Source organism: Podarcis tiliguerta, assembly GCF_965153285.1.
Source record: "Podarcis tiliguerta genome assembly, chromosome: 6".
NCBI lineage: Eukaryota > Metazoa > Chordata > Lepidosauria > Squamata > Lacertidae > Podarcis > Podarcis tiliguerta.
In genome coordinates, this window is record NC_139539.1 from 29,124,488 (window position 1) to 29,146,258 (window position 21,771).

At 42.2% G+C, this 21,771-nt stretch overlaps 1 protein-coding gene across 5 annotated transcripts in view; it reads right to left on the reverse strand.

Annotated features, from left to right (window-relative positions):
- CBFA2T2 (CBFA2/RUNX1 partner transcriptional co-repressor 2) overlaps positions 1 to 21,771 on the reverse strand; it is a 68,344-nt gene that overhangs the window by 16,198 nt on the left and 30,375 nt on the right. For all 5 annotated transcript variants that reach the window (XM_083444008.1, XM_083444010.1, XM_083444009.1 and 2 more), the window contains exon 2: positions 958 to 1,101. In XM_083444008.1, coding sequence (XP_083300134.1) covers positions 958 to 1,101 — 144 coding nt within the window. The remainder of the gene's footprint in view (positions 1 to 957; positions 1,102 to 21,771) is intronic.

Genomic DNA, 21,771 nt, shown 5'->3' on the forward strand with positions numbered 1-21,771 from the left:
GCTATAAAGTAAGTTAAAAGCAGGGATTTAAAAAGTACATGCCAGAAGTTCAACAGGGCGGGGGCCTGTCTGATTTCAACCGGAAGGAAGTTACACAAAATAGGAAATATTGAAATGCAGGCACAATTGCTGAGAACACAATTCAGGAGTTGACATATTTGCTTTTGATACTGGGTGATGGTGTTAAAAACTATTTAATATTTTAGGAAATAACATCTAGTGGGGTTGAGTAGTGGAGTACTGTATAAGCTTTGCAGGTTGAAGATCCATTGTTAATTTCCTGGCCCCTCTGGTTTTTGTTTTTAAAGGGAGGAGGGTAGGGGAGCTGGTGGTGGGAAAGACTTCCATCCACAGCCCTGGAAAGCTGCTGCCAGTCAGAGGGAGCATTACTGGGCTAGATGAGCATTCAACCTGACCAGCAGAAGGCAGCTTACATTCCCGGGACCAGAGTGCTCTTTTTCTGTTCCTTGCAGGATGTCTGCATTCTGTACCACCCTGTGCAGTACACAATAAAATTTAAGAGACCTAAGAAAACCCTAGCACTCAAGAATCTGAGAATAAATAAAAAGTTAACACACCAGATGTGCTGACAAACACACCTCTTATTAATGAGAACAGAAAACACAGATGCAAAGAACTTGATGTTCTCGAGAAATTAAACATTTTTTAAAATCGCTTCCTAAATTAAAACCCAGCTTAAACCTATCTCTCTCTCTCTCTCTCTCTCTCTCTCTCTCTCTCTCTCTCTCCCTCTCCCTCTATATATAATATGCATCTCAGGAAACCTGCCTGCTAATAAAGCTACAAAAGTGTCATGGTAATTAGGTACTATCCCAGCAATTCACCTCCCCTGGACTGAAACAACAGTCCCTCACTTCTGTAATGTCTACATTAGAAAGAAAGAACTCGTGGTGGCTTTTTGTTTTCCCCAGAAAGCTGAACAAGCCACAGCCTTACATGCTGCTGGGGTAAATGAGACAGGCCGAGGTCCACCAGGGTTGACAGGCGGCAAGGGCGGCATGCTGGATGGCGAGGATCTTGACTGTATCTTCACTTCCACAGGGGATCCTGGCATTACTGGTACCCTCTTCTCACTCGCAACTGAAATGGAAAGTAGAAGAAAGAATGTTAACAATCCAATGGAACTTAGGAATTACACGGTGCTTCAGTGTTCAAACCACGTCATAGTCAGTATCTGAGTAATCCATACAAGGAATGTCAGTATTCTCTCCATGGGGGATGATAGCGAAGTTTGGCCTAAAATCCAACTAGCAGTTCAGTGGCAAAGGTGAGATCTAAAGGGTGGAGGGACGTCCTGGCTCTTGAAACATCATTTCAAGCTCAATTGTTTCAAATATTAACTAGAGTTTGTCAGTCTCCGATGACATGACAAGCTCTGGTCAAGGGACAGTGGCAGCTCCTACTTGCAACCATGCCAGGGACGGGGGACTGTGCAAACCTAAGGCCTGTCCCACCTTGTTTATGTCACACTAAACTATGGTTTGGCTCTATTCAAGATCATCTGCTAGTTGGCTACATTCAAACATAACACTTAAACATGGTTTTGCATTATGAGAATGAGCTTATCCTTATTCCTCCCTCCACAACCTAGTTTGCATGCTCCCACTCCCCTCTCCTGCCCAGTGAGGGTACGAGGAGGGGACCAGAAGGTTCTTGGCTTGTTCCATCAATTGTAGTATGCCTGGGATTGGATAACATGGCAAGTTGCATATTATTATTATTATTATTATTATTATTATTATTAATCCCTGCCCATCTGGCTGGGTTTCCCCAGCCACTCTGGGCGGCTTATAGCATATCTAAAAACATAAAAATCTCCCGATATAGGACTGCCTTCAGATGTCTTCTAAACGTTGTGTAATTCTTTATCCTTGTGGCCCCAGGTGTCATGAGCCCTGTGGGGACATCATGGCTAGGAGACCAAAGGTGCACACAGATGAGTGAGCTGGGGACGGCGGCAGGGCAGGATCCTGCATGGCCACAAAGATCACTTTACAAAAATGGTTTTAGTTCAGAAATTACCAATATAGTTAAGTAGTGATAAGGAAGTCTGTTAAGAAGTCTTTTTAAAAAATGGGTGGAACGATTTGCTATGCTTGGTCTGGAGCATCCCCAGATCAAGGTGGTGAGCTGCAGTACAGGATAAATGGGGAAGGGAAAGAAGCTACCTTGCAGGTGGGGGGTAAAAATGCTGAATAATTCCCAACTATGATTCTATGATTCCCTCTGCAACAGTGAAGGACAGAGAAGGAAATACTTTCAATGTAGATAATAAAATAAACAGATTACCCAAGAGTCACAAAACTGTGCAGGTGCCCAATGGGATTTTTAATCACCAGTATAATATTTTACTAAATATTTAAAATACTAAATAAAATATTTTGTAAATATTTTAATAAAAATAAGGAGCTTTAAATAAATTGCTTTCATCTGTGTATAAAACAACCCGCTGCAGTGCAAAACAACCTGTTGCAAGCATATATATTTTTATAAATGTTGTGGTACAAGATATATGTTCTCCATCTCGTTGAACAACATACGGACCACTTATTAGTTCCTAAATAAAGGGGTGCCTGTCTTATTTGATTATTTCACAAGCAATCTGGGACTACACTGTAGCATGTCTCCATAAACATATTGACAGGTTTCCAACACATCCATCTGTGTCCCATCTCCGCTCGCCTCCCAACCTCTCCTTTTGTTAAGGGGGAGACAACTAGGAAGGGAAGGAACTGACAGTTGTCTTTCACGTTTGTATGTTGTGCACAGAGTGTGAAAGCCCAAAGGGAGCCCTCACTTCAGACCACCTGCTTTTTCAGTGATGGGCGCCAAGAGGCCTGGAAGAGATCTTAGCAGTTAGACACGTTGCAACCTTCAGGACTTGGCATAATGCTGGAATTCAGTACAGCTTACCAGCAGGCATGCTGAAATGCCTACTCAAAAGTTTAAACAGAAAACTCTCAGATTCTCCCTCCTGTTGAGAATTAGCAGTTCCTATGCTTCCATAACCACTGAAATAAGCTTCTGTGCAAGGCTTTAGGAGCTAAGAACAATAAGAGCCTTTGAGAAGAACCCAAAATTGGACACAGTAGTAGAATAAACTGCAGGTCCTATTAGTACAAATAAGCTGTTACTTTCTCAATATTCTCCAACCCAGCACACTGGACGCTGCTTCATGACTGCTGACATTCAATTTTGGATTCCATGAGCATCATTAATGAGTTATCATAAAATCCCATAGACCATGTCTGGATGATCATATATCAGTTTAATAAGCAGAAATACGAGTGTGTCTTTTGGCTATGCGCACAGCCCCTTTGGGCCATTGCTTTGCATGAACAAGCAAACCAAGAAGTATTCCATTAACAAAAGGTTCTTGTTTCATTCAAATTGGGAAACTATGATTCACAGATCCAGAACAAGCAAGAAGTTAGCTTAATCTCCTGGTTTGTTCCAAAGTTATTATCAGAATGGGAACTCACAGTAGAAGACCTCCTTGCCTGCGTGGGTGCTCATGTGAACAGAAGCACAAAGGGGCTGCATGCGCAACATAAGACTCATTCATAGCTTGGCTTATTAAGTCCCAGATGTATTCATTCAAATACTCCCATAATTAATGTTAAGACTTCACTGCTGTAAGATGTGGTAACTATAAACTAGAGTAACATTTTTTCCAAAAGGAGTTAGATAAATTCATGGAGATTAGGTCTATCAGTGGCTAAACAAAAAATCCATGATTATAAAAGACAATGTGTTGGGGATCCAGGGTTAGTCGTGTTTGGCACAGAGTCATAGCCCATCTGAAAATCAGTGGGACTTAAGTTAGCAATGACTAATACAAGTCCATTGATTTCAATAGGCATACTCTAAGCATTGCTAAATCTTGCTCCAACCCAGTGTCTCTAGGATTACTAGATGGAGGGAGGCAAATATGGTTATTCCATCGTATTTGATTAGTTTCACTAAGGCCATTCTTATCTATCGGTGGTTAAAGGGAAGAATTAATGTAGCAAGAAAAAGTTCATTCTGTAATATTTATTAATAAAATGAACACAGACACAGCCTGCTTATGTAGGGTAATTCTGTGTTCAGTCTCCAGAAGTGCCAAGTGCTCTTATAGATACAACTATATATTCTCATAATACTTTCTTATTCTGAATAATAAAATTTTCAATGTACAGTACCCTGGTACTCTTTTAGGGTTGAACAAACTTGTGGCACAATCCTATGCATGTATACTTGCTAATATCTGGCAAGTGTGCATATGAATGCAGTTTCATTCCAGTAATTCAGCTCTAATTGATGGGATTTCATTTCCCTTCTACTCATAATTTTGGGGAGTTTTTCCTTTTTTGTGGACAGATACGTGCCCATTTGTGTTTTAGGATATACACGAGTATATCGTTCACACTACGTGCTGAGAGCAAATGCGCTCTCTGGAAAAGCAGGTGCATGGATAGCTGGCCGTTGTCTCAATATGCTTCTTTCTGCAATTCTGTGCATCACCGCCAACATATTCAATGGACATGTTTACTTTTATGTTAGAAAGAAACAGACTCTTAGCACACTTGGGAGCCCTGAGCACAATTTGCAACATAAAACCACAAAATAATAACTAAAATAGCCATGAAAGCAGGGATCCAAAACTAATGATACAACTGTATATCAAATCTCAAACACATCCTGAAAAAGACAACATTATCTAAAGGCTTCCATATAATTCCCCCAAATAACAAGGCTCCAATAGAACTAACTCAGTGGACCGCAAGAAATGAAACAAGAAAACAACTCTTCTTTATAAACAAAGCTTCAGAGGGCAAAAATGTCTACAGTAGGACCTCACCTGAGAATCTATGAGCTAGCAACATGAACAAATGGGCAATGCAGCTAAGAGTGTTGTATCGCTTTGAATAAAGGTCAAGGGTAGCATCTACAGCACTCCTGAGATCGTGGGGGCGGGGAGCTCTGAAGTCTGTTAAGTGAGCAGAACAGAAGGCCCCAAGCCAAATAAAAAGGAACTTCAGGTTTTCGCTGAATTACAATGACATGTCCCCCCCACCCCCCAAAAGCCACTTCTGTTGGCAATCTGTTCACCCAAGGGGGGAGGTGTTAGTGTGTTAAAACATGTGAAAATCTGAACTAGCACAGGAACCCTTCTGCACACAGTGCTGAGCCGAGCTCTGCTGTCCTTCACCTGAAATCCCCCATGGAAATCTGAAGCACCTGTTTTTTCAGACACGCTGTGCCAGAGTTGGCTGACTCCATTTCCATGGGGGAGGGGGGGCAGAATGGATAACAAGGCAAGAAAACTTGTTTTGGGTTCTCTCCAATGACAGTATTTGCGACAACAGTATCTCATTAAGGTTGTGTCATATAACAGATGCCACACACACATATGGGGGAAACCAGTTATTTACAAAAGCACAAAGAAGGGCATCCCATATCAACAGCACACTGGCTGCATTAATACAACAACAACAACAACAACAACAACAACAACAATAATAACAACAACAACAACAACAACAACAACAACAACAACAACAATAATAATAATTTATTTATACCCTGCCCTCCCCAGCCAAGGCCGGGCTTAGAGCGGCTTACAAGCAATAATAAAAACAAGATGAATGATTACAACCTAAAAACAAAAATAAAATACAACATTAAAATAATGGAACATTAAAATATTAAAATGTAGCCTCATCGCAGGAGGAGAAGGAAAAGAAAAAAGAAAGAGAGGGAGGGAGGGAATCAAATTGGCTCCAAGCCAAAGGCCAGGTGGAACAACTCTGTCTTACAGGCCCTGCAGAAAGAAATCAGATCCTGCAGGGCCCTGGTCTCATGAGGCAGAGCATTCCACCAGGCTAGAGCCAGAGTTGAAAAGGCCCTGGCTCTGGTTGAGGCCAATCTAACTTCCTTAGGGCCTGGGACCACTAGGGTGTTGTTATTTATGGACCTTGAGGCTCTCCGTGGGGCATACCAGGAGAGGCAGTCCCGTAGGTACGAGGGTCCTAGGCCGTGAAGGGCTTTAAAGGTCAAAAGCAGCACCTTAAATCTGACCCTGTACTCCATCTGGAGCCAGTGTAGCTTGAAAAGCACTGGGTGAATATGCTCCCATGGCAGAGACCCCGTGAGGAGCCTCGCTGAAGCATTCTGTACCCGCTGGAGTTTCTGGGACAGCTTCAAGGGCAGCCCTGCGTAGAGCGAATTACAGTAGTCAAGCCTGGAGATGACCGTTGCATGGATCACTGTGGCCAGGTCGGGGCGGGAAAGGTAAGGGACCAACTGCTTGATGCGGCAAAGGTGGAAAAATGTCACCTTAGCTGTTGCTGTAACTTGCGCCTCCATGGAAAGGGAGAAGTCAAGGATTACACCCAAACTCTTAACGGAAGGCAATAGCACTAATTGGGCCCCCGCAAGAGAAGGGAGTTGGTCCCTCATCCCCATGCCATCCTGACCTAGCCATAGGACCTCTGTCTTTGAAGGATTTAGTTTCAATCGGCTCCCACGAAACCATCCAGCTACAGCTTCCAAGCATCTAGTCAGTGTGTTCGGGGCCGAGTCGCTGTGGCCATCCATCAGCAGATAGAGCTGAGTGTCATCAGCATCTTTAAGAAAGTGGCTAGCAAACTAATGTACTTGCATGAATGGACACTGGAAAGAAAATGCTGAATTTGTAAATCCCTTTGATGCCTTAAGACACAAATACATAGTGATGGCACTCTCAAACTATATAGATAGTTCCCTAACCGAAAGTAGCTGCTTGCTTACAACTGCAGACTACCCAAAAGAAACACTATTCAAGAAATCAAACCAGTTAGTTTCTCCATCTCTTCAATGCATTCTGAAAACACTATTTCCGGATCTAACAGCATCAGCTGTACCATCAGGGGCTTAGCATGGTATATGGGGTGCCTTTACTATGTTATGAGCTGCATATTTCTGTACACATTGCAGCATGCAGAACATTTATTTACCTGCATAAGCACTAATTTAATATATGAAATCTGACAGCAATGCCTCCTGGCAGTGGAAATGGAAGCATGAATGATTCATTTCAAAGGAAAGTAAGAACATAAATATGAAGCTGCCTTATATCAAGTCAGACCAAATGGTTCATATAGCTCAGTATTGTCTAGACCAGAGGTAAGGGCCTATCTAGGCCTCCCATTCTGGCAAAGCCACCTGCACCTGCCCTACCCCTAGTGTCATACATGTTGTCAAGTGCTGGGCAGGTAAAAACCTGGTTCACCCAAAGCAGGTAGGGGGTTGCAGACACTGCCATCAGCTGTTTGGCAGTGCCTGCAAAGCCCTATGCCAAGTGCTGGGCAAGACAGCTGGAGATTGAACTATCACTGAGCTATGACTCTTCCCATCCCTCCTGTTCTTTGCACTGGTTTGCGATATTTAAAGGGCAAGGTCTCTGTGTCCCTCTGCAGTCAGATGTGCAAGCTGCCAAGGCAGGGACACATTGCACATCTGACCATGAGGAAAAAGTATATCCTTTCTTGCAATACTCAAAGAGCTTAACAAATAATGCACATAAGCATTATTAAAGAGAGCATACGCTGCTCCGTGTTTCCCTTTCAAGCCTGTCTCAGGAAGCCCTGTGCCACTCAAAGCTTCAGGGGCCTACAGGGCTCCATTAGCCCCCAGCAGCCCCATCACAGCCCACTCAAGCAGTTCAGGGGACTTGCCATCTAAAACAACCCACAAATGTGCCCCCCTCAGAAACCTCCATTCTCTTTTCTACTCTATTTTTCCGCCTCACTAATCCTTAAGCAAGTTGGAGCTATCCAAGAGCAGTGCCACTGTTTATTTTTTCTTAACTTGCTCTGAAACCTAATTTAGACCAGCCTCCACTGTTTCCCACACATGATAGCTGGCATTAGGACCCTCCTACCTAAGACCTCCTTATAGATTTAACCCCATACTGCAGTGTACACCTTTGTTCTTCTACCTCATATCTTCACCCTCAGCATTGTCTGTTCGGGTTCCTCCTTTCCAGATTACTATCAACTTTCCTCCACTTCCTTTGTATCCTGACCAGTCTCCCTAGCGCTCTTTTCCTCTCACTCCACCCAAAAAGACCAAAGGTTGTAAAGCACTGAAGGGTCTCTTCAGAGCCCTCTGACAATTTTCTTTTCCCTCACAAAGACAGGACTGCGAGAGGGTTTAGAAGATGCTTAAACACTGAGCTATCAACATCAACTTATCTGATCGGTGACAGAGGCTTCACTGCTACAAACCGCAGTGACACACACAGACCCCTTTTACATAACACTATCAAAGAAAACACTGACCTAGCTAAATGTGTGTTGTTGCTTTTCAAAGCTGTCCCCTATCTTAAGAAATTCTACTCTTTGTGAAAGATACCATTCAACACCCTATCACCTAGTAAGACTACCATCTGCTTTTTTCAGGATATGTTCTTAGGTTATTGCCACCGGAACTGTATTTTTTCCAGTAGAAAGGGAAGCAGAAACAGTCAGCGCTGCTACCTTAAATAACAGACCATTCTGCCATATGTTCTTGCCTCTATAATAGTGTGTGCATTGGTGGTGGATTGATTCTGCTTTAGTTTGTCCTGCAATGGTTCCCCAATCCCACCTCATTATTGCTCTCCAGAGGGACTATAGTGAAACCAATGGAACAAAAATAAATCAGAACATTTGTAGTATAAAAAGCTACAGGATTTCAGCAGGAAGATGTGGGATATGCACAGAATGGAAATGAAGCAGCGTGACTGCCCCCAAACGTTTGCATGTGCAAACAATATTGAAAGAAGGAACATGTGTGATCGTCTCAATTCCATCTTGAGAACAAATCATGAATGCTCAATAAAAAGGATGTCTGGAGGGGCCCTTATATACAGTATATGAAAATGTCCATGACCTACTTAAATGATTTCATAGGAAACCACTGTAAGCACCACTTGTATTCCAGGCATGTATAAGAAGAGGTTCCTTGCTACGTTGCTATACCAGCATCCCAACCTCTAGCAGGAAGAGGCCATGCCTACATAATGGAACACATGGATCCTACAGTTTCACTTATGGTGGTTGGTGACTCATTTCCATTAATATGATCTTGTTTCAAGGTAAAGGAAAACTGCCTCTTTTGTAGATATTGTAATTTGAATTTTTAAAACCAATGTTCCTATTCTAACCCACTTTGCTAATAGTACCACACCTTTATTAAGAAGGTGCATCAAGAACAGAAATCTCCTTTGAAAAACATCCTAATTGCCTCCCATCCAAAGCCACTACAAACCAAATGACAAATTCAAGACACTCTGATCCAACTACCAGGTGCAGTGGTACCCCGGGTTACATACGCTTCAGGTTACATACGCTTCAGGTTACAGACTCCGCTAACCCAGAAATAGTACCTCGGGTTAAGAACTTTGCTTCAGGATGAGAACAGAAATCGTGCGCCAGCGGCGCAGCAGCAGCAGGAGGCCCCATTAGCTAAAGTGGTGCTTCAGGTTAAGAACAGTTTCAGGTTAAGAACAGACCTCCGGAACGAATTAAGTACTTAACCCAAGGTACCACTGTACTAGATATGCAGGGGGAAAAGGGCACTCTGGCCCCATCCATCAGCCAAAATATTGGAGCCACCAATTGCTATTCAAGCAAAAACCTCCAGCAAAGAAGGGTCAGCCTAGACTGAGCTAGACATTAATGACAACATAAAGCTCACTACTTTATTCTGGCCTTGAAAAACTGATGTCCCTTCTCTCCCTTCTTCCACATGCCTTCCCCTTATCTGTCTTACCTATGTAGTTGGTATTCCTGATGGAAGGGCTAGTTTCTTGCTTGTTTGTTTGTTTTAATTGACGTGAGCTGCTTTGGGAGATACTTCTCTTAAAATGAAGGATCAAAATACAATACAAAATACATAAAGAAGGCAAGATAAACATTTGGGGAGCAGCAAACATCAAGATGGGGGGGGGGGGCATTTACCCCTTTAAAGTCCCTAAAGCAGACAACAGACTAGATCCATTTTGCCCAAAATTGTAAAGAGCCCTTCCCACATACATCGATCAGCTTGTGTTTTCCAGGTATCCTGTGAATTAATTATTTCAATACAGCTAAAAGTAGCATCACTGTAAATGGATGAGATATTGTAAACATGGCTTTGTCACCTCCCCAGCCTGAGTAAATGCTTATTTTCAACAACACGCTTATCTACTTCAGCTGCTCGCCATCTGTTTCAGTCTCCACAAAGCTAATATTTTTCACATTGGGAACCAGAAAAGGTGGTGGTGGGGAGATTATCTCTCGTTTTATAATTAACAGAACTATTTCAATTTGAGGTCATACTGCCTGAACCCCTTCTCTGCCTGACGAGGTTTTTGTTGTTTTTTAAAATGTGCAAACCTATGCCCATATGCACTAAGATCCTCAACTGACAGTGGAAATAATACATGCAAGCATTCACAACAGACAAGCCAACGTGGAGAGGGTTCCCCAACAACAGAACTGCCCTAGCCTGGTTAAGAGGAGAATGATATGATAGCCATAGTCGAGGGCTGCCACATGGAGGCTGGAACAAGCTTGTTTTCTCCTGCTCTAGAGGGTAGGACCTGAACCAATGGATTCAAGTTACAAGAGAGTCCAATTAAACATCAGGAAGAACTTTCTGACAGTAAGAGCTGTGTGACAGTGAAACAGACTCCCGCAAGAGGTGGTGGCCTCTCCTTCCTTACGAGGTTTTTAAGCAGAGGTCAGGAGGCCACCTGTCATATGTGATCTAGCTGAGATTCCTGCATTGCAGGGGGCTGGACTAGATGACCCTTGGGGTCCCTTCCAACACCACAATTCTATGATTCTATACTCTTGACTAGTTCTGCCCTTGGGGAACGCCATTCTTCGGCAACTCTGGTGGGGGAAAGAGCAGCACTGGTGTATACTTTATCAGAAAGTGGAAGCCACTGAGCCACATCTGGGTTATTAACATGGGGGGGGGGATGGGACACTTGTGAAGCATTTTGGAAACAGCTTCCTTCTCTGAGGGTCTTCCAGCAGTTCCTTCATTGTGAGAAATGAGGTTACAAGGAACTAGGCGGAGGGCCTTCTCAGTAGTGGCGCCTGCCCTGTGGAATGCCCTTCCACCAGATGTCAAAGAGATAAACAACAACACAACCTATTAAAGACATCTGAAGGCAGCCCTGTTTAGGGAAGTTTTTAATGTTTGATGTTTGCTGTGCTTTTATTATCTTGGAAGCTGCCCAGAGTGGCTGGGGCAACACAGTCAGATGGGCGGGTATAAATAACATTATTATTATTATTATTATTATTATTATTATTATTATTATTATTACAGTTCTAGTTTCAGCACTGGTGAGATGCAACTCCCTTCTCTGAAACAAGCATGTTGAAACAAAAAGATCATGTCAAAAAGACACACTCCCATTTCCTTGAATGCTTTGCCTGGGTGTACAAAACACTCAAGGAAAGATGTAAATGACACCAACATTTAGATAAATGGAAGTTAAGAGTACTGATGAAAACCTGTCCTTTGGAGTTTTGATGCTGCAGAATGCAGTGGGAGTGGAAGGGATTTAACACCTCTTCTGAGCTCTCAGCAGCTTGTAGGATTGAACCCCCGAAACATGGGCCAGATACTAGATAATTCAAAAATAAATACATGCTTCTCCCACACACAGCTGTTTCATTTTATCTTCAATTTAGCAGCAAAAATAAGCACAAAGTTTGATATAACAGCGTATTTTACCATTCAAAGCCAGTTTGAAAAAGCATTAAATCCAGGGAAAATTGAATACAAAGCTTTTTCTTGCTGCAAATGCATAGTTCTTGTTTGAAGTTGATCCAAGAATAGCACTGCATCCACCATTAACATACACTGAAAATTCACAGTCTGAACATTATGATGAGTTGCCTTCTATCACAATTATGATGCATTGTCAGCTTCTGCCTGTTTTTTCTGCGAAGAGCATGGTGCAGTGTCTGAGTGGACAGCCCAAGCGGCATTTCAGTCTCACAATGAGCCCAGGCACAGCAAAGCTTGTCATTAAGCAACTTCTGCAGTTCAAATTGTAGTTCACTGTGAATTCAGTTTAGTGAGTGTCTCTGCAAAAGTAGAATGGATCCACATGGTAGGAATCTATGCTTCTTTTTGATGGGGTCTAACACCAAAAGCCCCACCTGAGTTGGGGTGTTGAGAAGTGCAGGCCTTTGATGCCCCCAGTAAGCCAGCTGTTCCTACTTTTAACTTCAGAAAAGGGAGAACCCTTAATCAACAAAGAGAAACAGTGTGGGGAGTGTTGAAGAAAACAGGCCCCAATGTAAAAACAAACGAAAAGCTGCCTCCAAAAGCTTGGATCAAGTCTACACTGTTCTATGACTCTGCAGACTGTATTTTGACTGGGTAGCAATTCAATACAAAAAAAACCTTCCTGGAGCAAATGGGAATCCCCTCCCCCACAATACAAATTACAAATGTGGGGAGCTCAGTCTGAATCAGGACCACAATGGGGTGCAAAAGATTAAAGTCCTCTGCACCCCACACCTGGCCTTATTTTAAGCTAGCCATAGTTAATGTTAGCTGTAGTTCTAGGACCAAACTACACAGAATTATGTGATTATCTAAAAGCAGAAGTGGATACTCCAAACTCTTCCAGAAAGAGGAAAGTAGGGGGAGACTGTGCAAGCCTCCTGGCTGCTGCACAATGAACTAAACCACCGTTTAGTGTGAACACAGGCAGTGTTTATAAAGTGCTTTCCCAGTGTGCATAAATTCCTTGACATATATTATCTCATTAACTCTTATAAACAACCCAGTATTATCCATATTAAGGATAGTTGCAAGAGATGAGTAGAGGAAACAGTGGCTTGCCTAAAAAGCCGCAATGAACTCATAGTCAAGGTGAGGTATAACAGGGATTTCTTGCTCACCGCTAAGTTCCAAATCAAGCCACCTCTCTAGTATAATTAGACTTGATAGTATGACTTGAATATGCCTCCTGGAAAACACACAAAACAAATCCACACCTCGTGCAGGAAAGAGTTTTGCAGCCAATCAAACTGTCCAGTTCCCCAATTCTAATCATGTTTACTAAGAAGTATGAGCAGGCATACTTGGGACTATATAGCTTTAGCTTGTTAACACTACATACACAAACTTTTCCAGAAGTCTGCTTAGTATTTCAAGAGGTCTATTAATATTCATCCTCTAGGCTACGAAAGTGTTAAGTGAAGTTAAAACTGACAGGAACAAAACATGCAGCAGTGTTAAGTTTCATGCAAAAAAGGAAGCTGGAAGGGTGTGTGTGTTCAAGGGTAGCCTTCTGCTTCAGTACTCTAAATGTTCCCGTTACAATTTAAACTATTTCACTGCAACAATGAAGCCTAGAACGAAGTTTCCAGATGTGAACATCTGTTTCTCATTTTCTTCAGCCAAGAAAACATGAGGAAGATTAACGACTCCAAGCCCAGCAGTACCCAGACATAACAAGTAAAACCTAAGAATACTCTGGAGCGATAGTTGCTCACAAACCCTCAGAAGGTGATATTCTGCCAAGTCCCTCAAGCACAGAAGTGGCACACACACACGGAATCCAGGTACACCTAACATGAAATTCAGTGCAACAGAATGCAAAGATCACAGTTTCTATTATAGAACTATGTTTTTGACTGAAGGACAAGGGTGGTTAGTATTGCTGGGACACTACCCTGCCACACAGAAATCTAAAATCTGGTACACCTGTAGCCCAAAACTTCATGATTACAAGAAAGAAAATGAAAGGCACATCTTTCCCCCTAAAACACTCTGCGTGGGAGGGGGACATGAGCAGAGCTCCAAAATGGTAAAGATGCTTTCATACTAGCTAGAAAGCTAAGATCTGGTGCGCATACAGTCCCACAATCCTAGGACATGCCTGTGAATCAGTTCTTTTACAACCAACAATGAAAGCTAAAGGACATGATGCTTACCTCATAATTTAGCTTACTGCTCCTGCACTGAATAAGCCAAGCCATAAACAGGAACATGTAAGAGTTCACTGGTCCCTTCACACACTTGAATCAGAATTGGGGGAATTTCCAGTAACAATGATAAATATATTTCCAGAATACAAGTTTGGTTTGTCCATATGCTTTATTCCTCATTGTGCAACAGCGAGATTAGGACAAGATTGCTCAGGAGTGCCTGCTCCAACACTGTGAAGCTTGTTGTGCACATTGGTTTTCCTTGGAGCTATGAGCAATGAAGCAAGCTGCATGGCGAGAGAGGAAGTGGAAATGGCTTAAGGCCCAATATCAAGCTGACCAAACAGCAGTTATGAGTGTTTAACCGTGTCATGTCATATGGGGATGAAGGTAGTGAAAAAGCCTCCATCGTGCCTTGCCTAGCAGAGCTCTTTCATGCAGTAAAAAGAAGTTGCTAGCACCAAATGTGATACGTTTGCTGGGCAAACGGGGGACAAAATTGTTCACCTTCAATTAACCCAAAGTGTGCTCACCAATGATTCCTCAGGCCTTGGTCACCCTGATGAATGACCCTTTCCAGGGAACATGCAACCCTGTTGTTCCTGCTGAATCTCAGTGGCTTTTGACACCATTGACCATGGTCTCCTCCTCAACAATCTCTTGTGAATTGGGAACTGTAAGTATTGTTCTATGGTGATTCTATTCCTACATTCACACCAGGTTTCGGAGGGTAGCATTTGGGGACTCTGTGTTTATCCCCCGACAACTTAGGCGCAGTGTTGTAGATGCAAAGTGTTGTAAGGCACCATTTTAAACCCAGTGTTGTTTAACTTCTATATGAAGCCTTTGGGAAAAGTCATCAGAAGGTTTGGGCCTTTATTTCACCATTAAATCTTAGTCAAGAGAGGATATGCACAAGCTGAAACAGTACCAGGACACACTGGTGGACTGGATGTGGGTCATCAGGCTGAAGCTTGCTAAGATAAAGACACTGCAGGTGAATGATCCCCAGGTTCAAGAACTGAGGACTTTGCCAGTTCTCAGTGGGGTTGCAGCCCCTCTGAAGGAATAGGTATGCAATTTAGGAGGGATTTGGTAACCATCTTTGTGTAAAAGAGTGCCTGCCTATCATGAGCTTAAACTGATGTGACATTTGACTGTGACATTTCCTGGACAAACATAGCCTGCTCACTGTGGTTTATGCACTGGTAATTTCATGTTTTGACTACTGCAATGTGCTCTATGTGGGACTTCCCTTGCAGCTAGTATAGAGGCTGCAACTGATGCAGAATGCAGTAGCCTGGGTGGTGAGGGGGGAGGGGGCCTTAGTGGGCACGTATCACACCAATGCTAAGGAATCTGCACTGCTTCCCTACTACCCACAAATCCAGTTTAAATGGAGTGTTACTTAAATACAAAGCTCTAAATAAGTCTGGACCAGGATGTCTGAAAGATTTCCTTTCCATTGCCCAGTAATGGTATTAAGATAAACAAATGGAACATGATTAATATTAATTCAAACCAATGTGTGGGAGGACTTGTGTGCCTATGATTTTGAAGAAATTGCCAACTATTCGGTTTACGAACTCCACAAAACCGGAAGTAGTGTTTTGGTTTGTGAACTTTACCTCGGTCTATGAACGGAAGCCGGACAGTGGAAGGGCACCAGCAGCGGGAGGCCTCATTAGGGAAAGCGTGCCTCAGTTTAAGAACAGATTTGGTTTAAGAACGGACTTCAGGTACGGATTAAGTTCGTAAACCGAGGTACCACTGTAGTGGCAACTGTTCATGTGATCCCAAATTATTATGAATGCAGATTCTATCAAATCTAACTTTTAAAAAACACCTATTACACCTATAAAATTTACCTGAAGATTACAGTAAAATTGAACCCTTTGTATATATTTAATACTGAACTCTAGACACATGGATGATTTACTTGCATATTTAATGTTGAACACATATTGGTCTTGATGACAATTCCATGCATGATTTAAAAAAAAAACCCCAAAAACCCCCCACGTCTTTTTGTACTCTCTATATATTTATAGGCAGCTTTCACATTGACATTTTAAAGTGTTTTCTCCCTCAAATCTCAGAATGTGAGTCTCAAAAAAAAAGGGGGGGGTTAGATCAAGGTGAGTGTCAAATTTGATTTTGGATGATGTCCAGTTTTTCCTTCTCAATTTCTTAACTACCGTGGTTCTATAATCAGGCTCCCGTCCCACGACCAACCAGTTAATTTCAGCTTACATTGCAGATTGTAGGATAGAACCAAATGCACAGGGAAACAGAAGTGCACATGAAGTGCCATGTCAAATCTTGGACCAGACACCACTGCTTATCCTAAGCCATGTTTTGAGAGGATAAAACTGGGAGGGGAAGACTGAGCTCCTTGGAGGAAGAATGGGACAAACATTTAATAAAACAGTTCCTAATCAGTGACGTTTGTATATTGCCTCACATTACCATGACGGCATTATTGTTTACATTTTACAGATGAGGAAGTGGAAAGAGCTGAGAAACAGTGATCTTCCCAAATTTAATGACTTTGAGACTAAGCCAAAAATTTGAAAAACAGGCTTTCCTGCATCACTAGGCACCAAAACACTGGTTTGCTTGCTTCTCTCATCCCAACTCTCCAGTGCCCTTGAGAATTGCCTGCCATCTCCAGGCAGATCTGACCAAGCAGAAGAGAAAGGGCCAGAAAAGAGGAGAGCTAAAGTGTTTAAATTCAGCTACAAATGAATGTAAGTTGTAGTGTCAGGTTGCAAGATCATGGGAGGGGGTCCAGAACTATTTCCCCATCTGTATGCCGAGTTTAATAAAGCTCTTCACTCACATGTATGTTACAAGCATGCCCAAGAGGCTTAATTAAAACACATTTATAAAGCACTTTATAACATTTTCCCAGATATGTAGGTGGTCCTCCCCTAGGCAAGGTCATGTCTCTAGCCACAGACAGACACCCAAATCCAGAAATCTTTTCCATGTGCGGAAGCGTTGATACTTAGAAAACTCTCACAACAGCCTCTCTATTTCCTACACACACACACACATGCCCCCCCCCAAAGAGCCTGCTAAAGATTGCACACATAGATTGGCTCCCTCCACTCAAATAAATATGAAGCCCTATGCTTACAAGAGATCTATCTGAAACTGCATAGATCTCTGGGATTAGACACAGTGTACACTGTCAAAATCTAAAACTCCCAACATTAGTGCACACAGCCCAGGCTGAATGTGTTATATATGTATATATATATCACCAGATCACTTGGGCAGCCAGGATCCATTTAGGTTTTCAGAAGATGGCATTAATATCCTGAATTTCAATCACAGCCAACTGGGAACCAGATGTAAAAGAAGGATAAGTACTTGTTGAGCATCTGGGCAAACAAGGGAAGTGATAATGAACCAAAAGGGTCAAATTTAATTTGCACATTCTAGTAATACTGAAAACATTGGGTTGGTTCCAATGCTAATCCTACTCAGAGTAGATTCATTGGAGCTAATGGACATTACTAACTTAGATGAATTAATTCAAATGGGTCTACTTTGAGTAGGATTAGCATTGGTTACATCCCATTTAACAAATTTAGACGAAGTGGAACCAAGGTGCACATTCTCACTATTCTCAATTTACAAAACACCACCTTGAATATACTGAATCAAAATTGCCTAAGAAATCCCAAAATGAAAAGGAAGGAATTTGTATTTCCCCCCACTTAGCTCCTTATTTCTGAATCTTGCCAATTATTCCAATCATATTTTCAAAGATGTATCTCCAAGTATGACTGTTAACAGATGAACACAGATTCTTTGGTATTCTATGAAACCCACAATAATAGTTTTTATTTATTAAATGATTATCAGTCTGCTATTGATCAATACCAATTCCAGGGCAGAGTACAACATAAAATTATAAACAACCCAATCAATAAAAATAATCATATCCTTAAAGACATCAGCGAACAGAGGCAACTAATAGTTATTTAACACAGCTGAGAAAGCTAAAAATAGTCATTCATACAAAAGACGTAAAATGCGCTAAGTAAAGCAGATATGCCTTAACCTGGCACTGGAAGAACAATGACGTCACTACCAGACATGCATGTAAAAGGAAGGCATTCCATAAACAGGGTGCCAGACACCACAAAAAAGGCTTTAGCCTCCAAACTTAGCCAAGGCCACTACCTCTCACGCTTGACAAAACCATGCTTTCTATTTAACTCAGTCATCTGTCCCTTCTCACCCTAGATCAATTACTCTAAAAAAAAAGGATGGTCAGAAGTGAAAATGGAATCTACAGGTAGATCTTTGGGTGATTTGCAGTAGCTTGCCCTAAAGAACCTGTATTCAAAGTTGAGAAACACTATATGGAAAAGTAAACTGAAACTAACAAAAATTGTTTTTTTTTTTGTTCTCAGGCTTCCTCAAGACTACAGAAAGCTAGCAAAATTACCAGGCAATAAAATAATATTTCATAATGGCTAGCTTGCTGGGGACCTAGGGAGGGTGGGAAACAGCAGAACACTGGCAACCCACACAAACATTTTAAGACAAGACAGACACAGGATATCGGAAACTTCAGTGAAGCCAAGAGAAAAGAAGCTACCATTTGGTGCAATTGCAGTAGATATGAAATAAAAGCGATTGGACACCAAATCTGGATGTTACCCAACAGAAAATGACCTCTCCAATTTCAAAAATGTTGGGGGACAAGGTCCTCATTTAGTAGCTAGAAGAGGTACTTACCCAATTAACTATAATCTAATAACTAGGAGACTCATGAAAGAAGTCATTGCAGAGGATCTCTCAATAGAGCACTGATGTCCTCAAGTTCAGAAAGCCTGTGTGACTCATATTCAATATGGCAAGTCTCATCCCAGTCTCCCCCTCGCTTTAGAATTAAAAAAAAAAAAGACTGAGACGGAAAGAGAACACTATAAATACTATTCAGAAAATCAGGGTAATAGCATATAGATCAGGATTTGCCAAACTTCTGAATTCTTTGACCCCTTCAATGAGTTTATAAAGTTGTCATTGATCCCAACCCAGATTCTTAGGGTTATAAATGAAAAAAATCAATAAAGATCAATATATAATCAGCATTTATTGATCAGCAGTCACCATTACTAGGAATGATAAAATGTAAAAAAAGTAGTAGTAAAACAATAAAGCAATATGGTCTGATAATACTGTTGTATTGTGGGATCCACTTATTAAGTACAGAAATTGCTCACTGGCAAAAGTGGTATGCTCTGAACATGCTCATGTCCCTTATTCTGAGCCTCATGGTTCCTAATTAAATGCTTTGCACTGTATCTTGTAAACTTCATTTCTACTACCTTTTTTACCTCCGTTCAGCCTCTAGCCAACAGCTTCCCCAACTTTTCATGTTGATGACACACTTTTTAGACATGCATCCCTTCACAACACAGTAATTCAGATTTACTAGCAAAATGGAGGTTAAACTACCACCCTTCCAGCCCCAGGAGGAATACAGGTAGCGTTCATGCAATATACCTACACACTAACGTGTTGTGACACACAGCTAGGAAAGCTCTGGTCTAGGCCTTTATTCACCCCATGCCCAGTCCCATTGACTCAAGGGGGTCGATAACAACCATTTTGTGAAATGCTGGTCTAGGTGGTATTTATTCTTTGAAGATTCAAGCTGGTATGAAAAGCTGAGATGTAGCACATGCCCACAGAGAACGTATTATTTTTTAAAAAATGGAGAGAGAGAAAGCACAACACAGCTTTTAAATGTACAACTATTTAGAAAGTCAGGTTTAATTAACCAGAGAACACGCAGTCAAGAAAATTACAGGCAAAGGTATTGACCTGGGATGGGGAAAAAGTTGCACTACAAGGTCAACTTTCCTTGATGAGAACCAGCAGAGAGTCACTAAACATCAAGGAAAAGTTGTGCTCTTTGAAAATCCCAGATGTGAAGCAAAGTGCTGCAAGCAAGTCTGCCTCCAAAATGCAGGCTGGTCCACCAGGGGAGCTTCTTCACCAAAAGTTATTTTTGGTGGTGGCCTCATGCAGCAAGCAACAAGCAAAATGATGGAAGATACATAAAAAGGAATATGCTGCGACGGGGTGAGCTCCTGTTGCTCGGTCCCTGCTCCTGCCAACCTAGCAGTTCGAAAGCATGTCAAAAGTGCAAGTAGATAAATAGGTACTGCTCCAGCAGGAATGTAAACGGTGCTTCCATGCGCTGCTCTGGTTCGCCAGAAGCAGCTTAGTCGTGCTGGCCACATGACCCAGAAGCTGTACACCAGCTCCCACAGTCAGTAAAGCGAGATGAGTGCCGCAACCCCAGAGTCGGCCACGACTGGACCTAATGGTCAGGGGTCCCTTTACCTTTATGCTTATGGGAAACGCTCTAATGAAATGGAGGCAAAATGGAAACACGGAGAAACAAGAGGGATATATCAGCATGCTTGGACAGAGGGGGAAAGAACACATTCCCCCACCAAAAAGAAAAAGCCCAAACAGCCCAATGGAGGAAAGTGGTGGAGGTTCCTAAGCAGAGGGTGGATAGCCATCTTTTGGGGGTGCTTTAGCTGCAATTCCTGCATTGCATGCTGTTGGATTAGATGATCCTTGGGGTCCCTTCTCATTCTACAATTCTGTGGCAGCATTCTCAGTTGCCATGGACGAACAAGTGTCATTTTTTTGGGGGGGGGGGAGGAAAATTGCTAGGGAGATAGAGGTTCAAGAGGAACATGCTTTGCTGAAAGCCATTGCTGACCCCCAGTAGGGGCATTACCATTAGGGGTTTTTTTTAGTTAGAGGTTTTTAGTTTGGAGAAAAGGCAAGTAAGAGGTGACATGATAGAAATATGTAAGATTATGCATGGCATGGAGAAAGTGGGTGGAACAAGTACAGCTGGTCCCTATCCGGAATGCAGATTTGCATTGTGCTGAAGTGGCTACTTAAGTGTCACCATCAGACACTACATGAATGTGTGGAAAAATTGCCTTGGGTCAGGCAGCATTTGGCCAGAGGGTCCTCCTATATTAATTTTACAGAATGCAGTCTAGGCCCCTCCCCTGGTTGGGATTAGCTGTTGCATGTCCCAATCTGATAGTGTTTTCACCAGAAGCCAAAATAGTATGGTAGGTACCTACCTGAAACTTGGTTTCTAATGTGGTGCACCCTACTTAACTGACTGCAATATAAGCTTTTCAGCTTTGCCTTCATGACAATACAGTGGTACCTTGGTAAGAACAGTCCTGTTTAAGAACGATTCGGTTTACAAACTCTGTAAAACCAGAAATTGTGTCCTGGTTTGAGAACTTTACTTCGGTCTAAGAACGGAATCCGAACAGTGGAAGGGCACTGGCGGAGGGAGGTCTCATTAGGGAAAGCGTGCCTCTGTTTAAGAACGGTTTCGGTTTAAGAATGGACTTCTGGAACGGATTAAGTTTGTAAACCGAGGTGCCACTGTATTAGCATCACTTCTTCTATAATACTGGGAACCAGGTTTGTGCTGTTCCTGTTGTTGAATAACTACTTGAAGGTTTCAGTGTTGCTGCTGTGCTTTAAGATATTCCCAGCATTATGACTTGAAACCATAAGCTCAAAGTCACATAGTCTACAATGCCCACTGGAGAAATCAGAGACCCCAGGTGGAAGCTATTTTGAGAACACTTTCCCCTGTTACAAGATCACTAGCAATTGCAGAGGTTGATGGTAGGCAACTTTGGATGCTACAAATAAAGTGCATAACAGAATGAGCAAGTGACTTGCACTTCCTGTGTACAGTGGTACCTCAGGT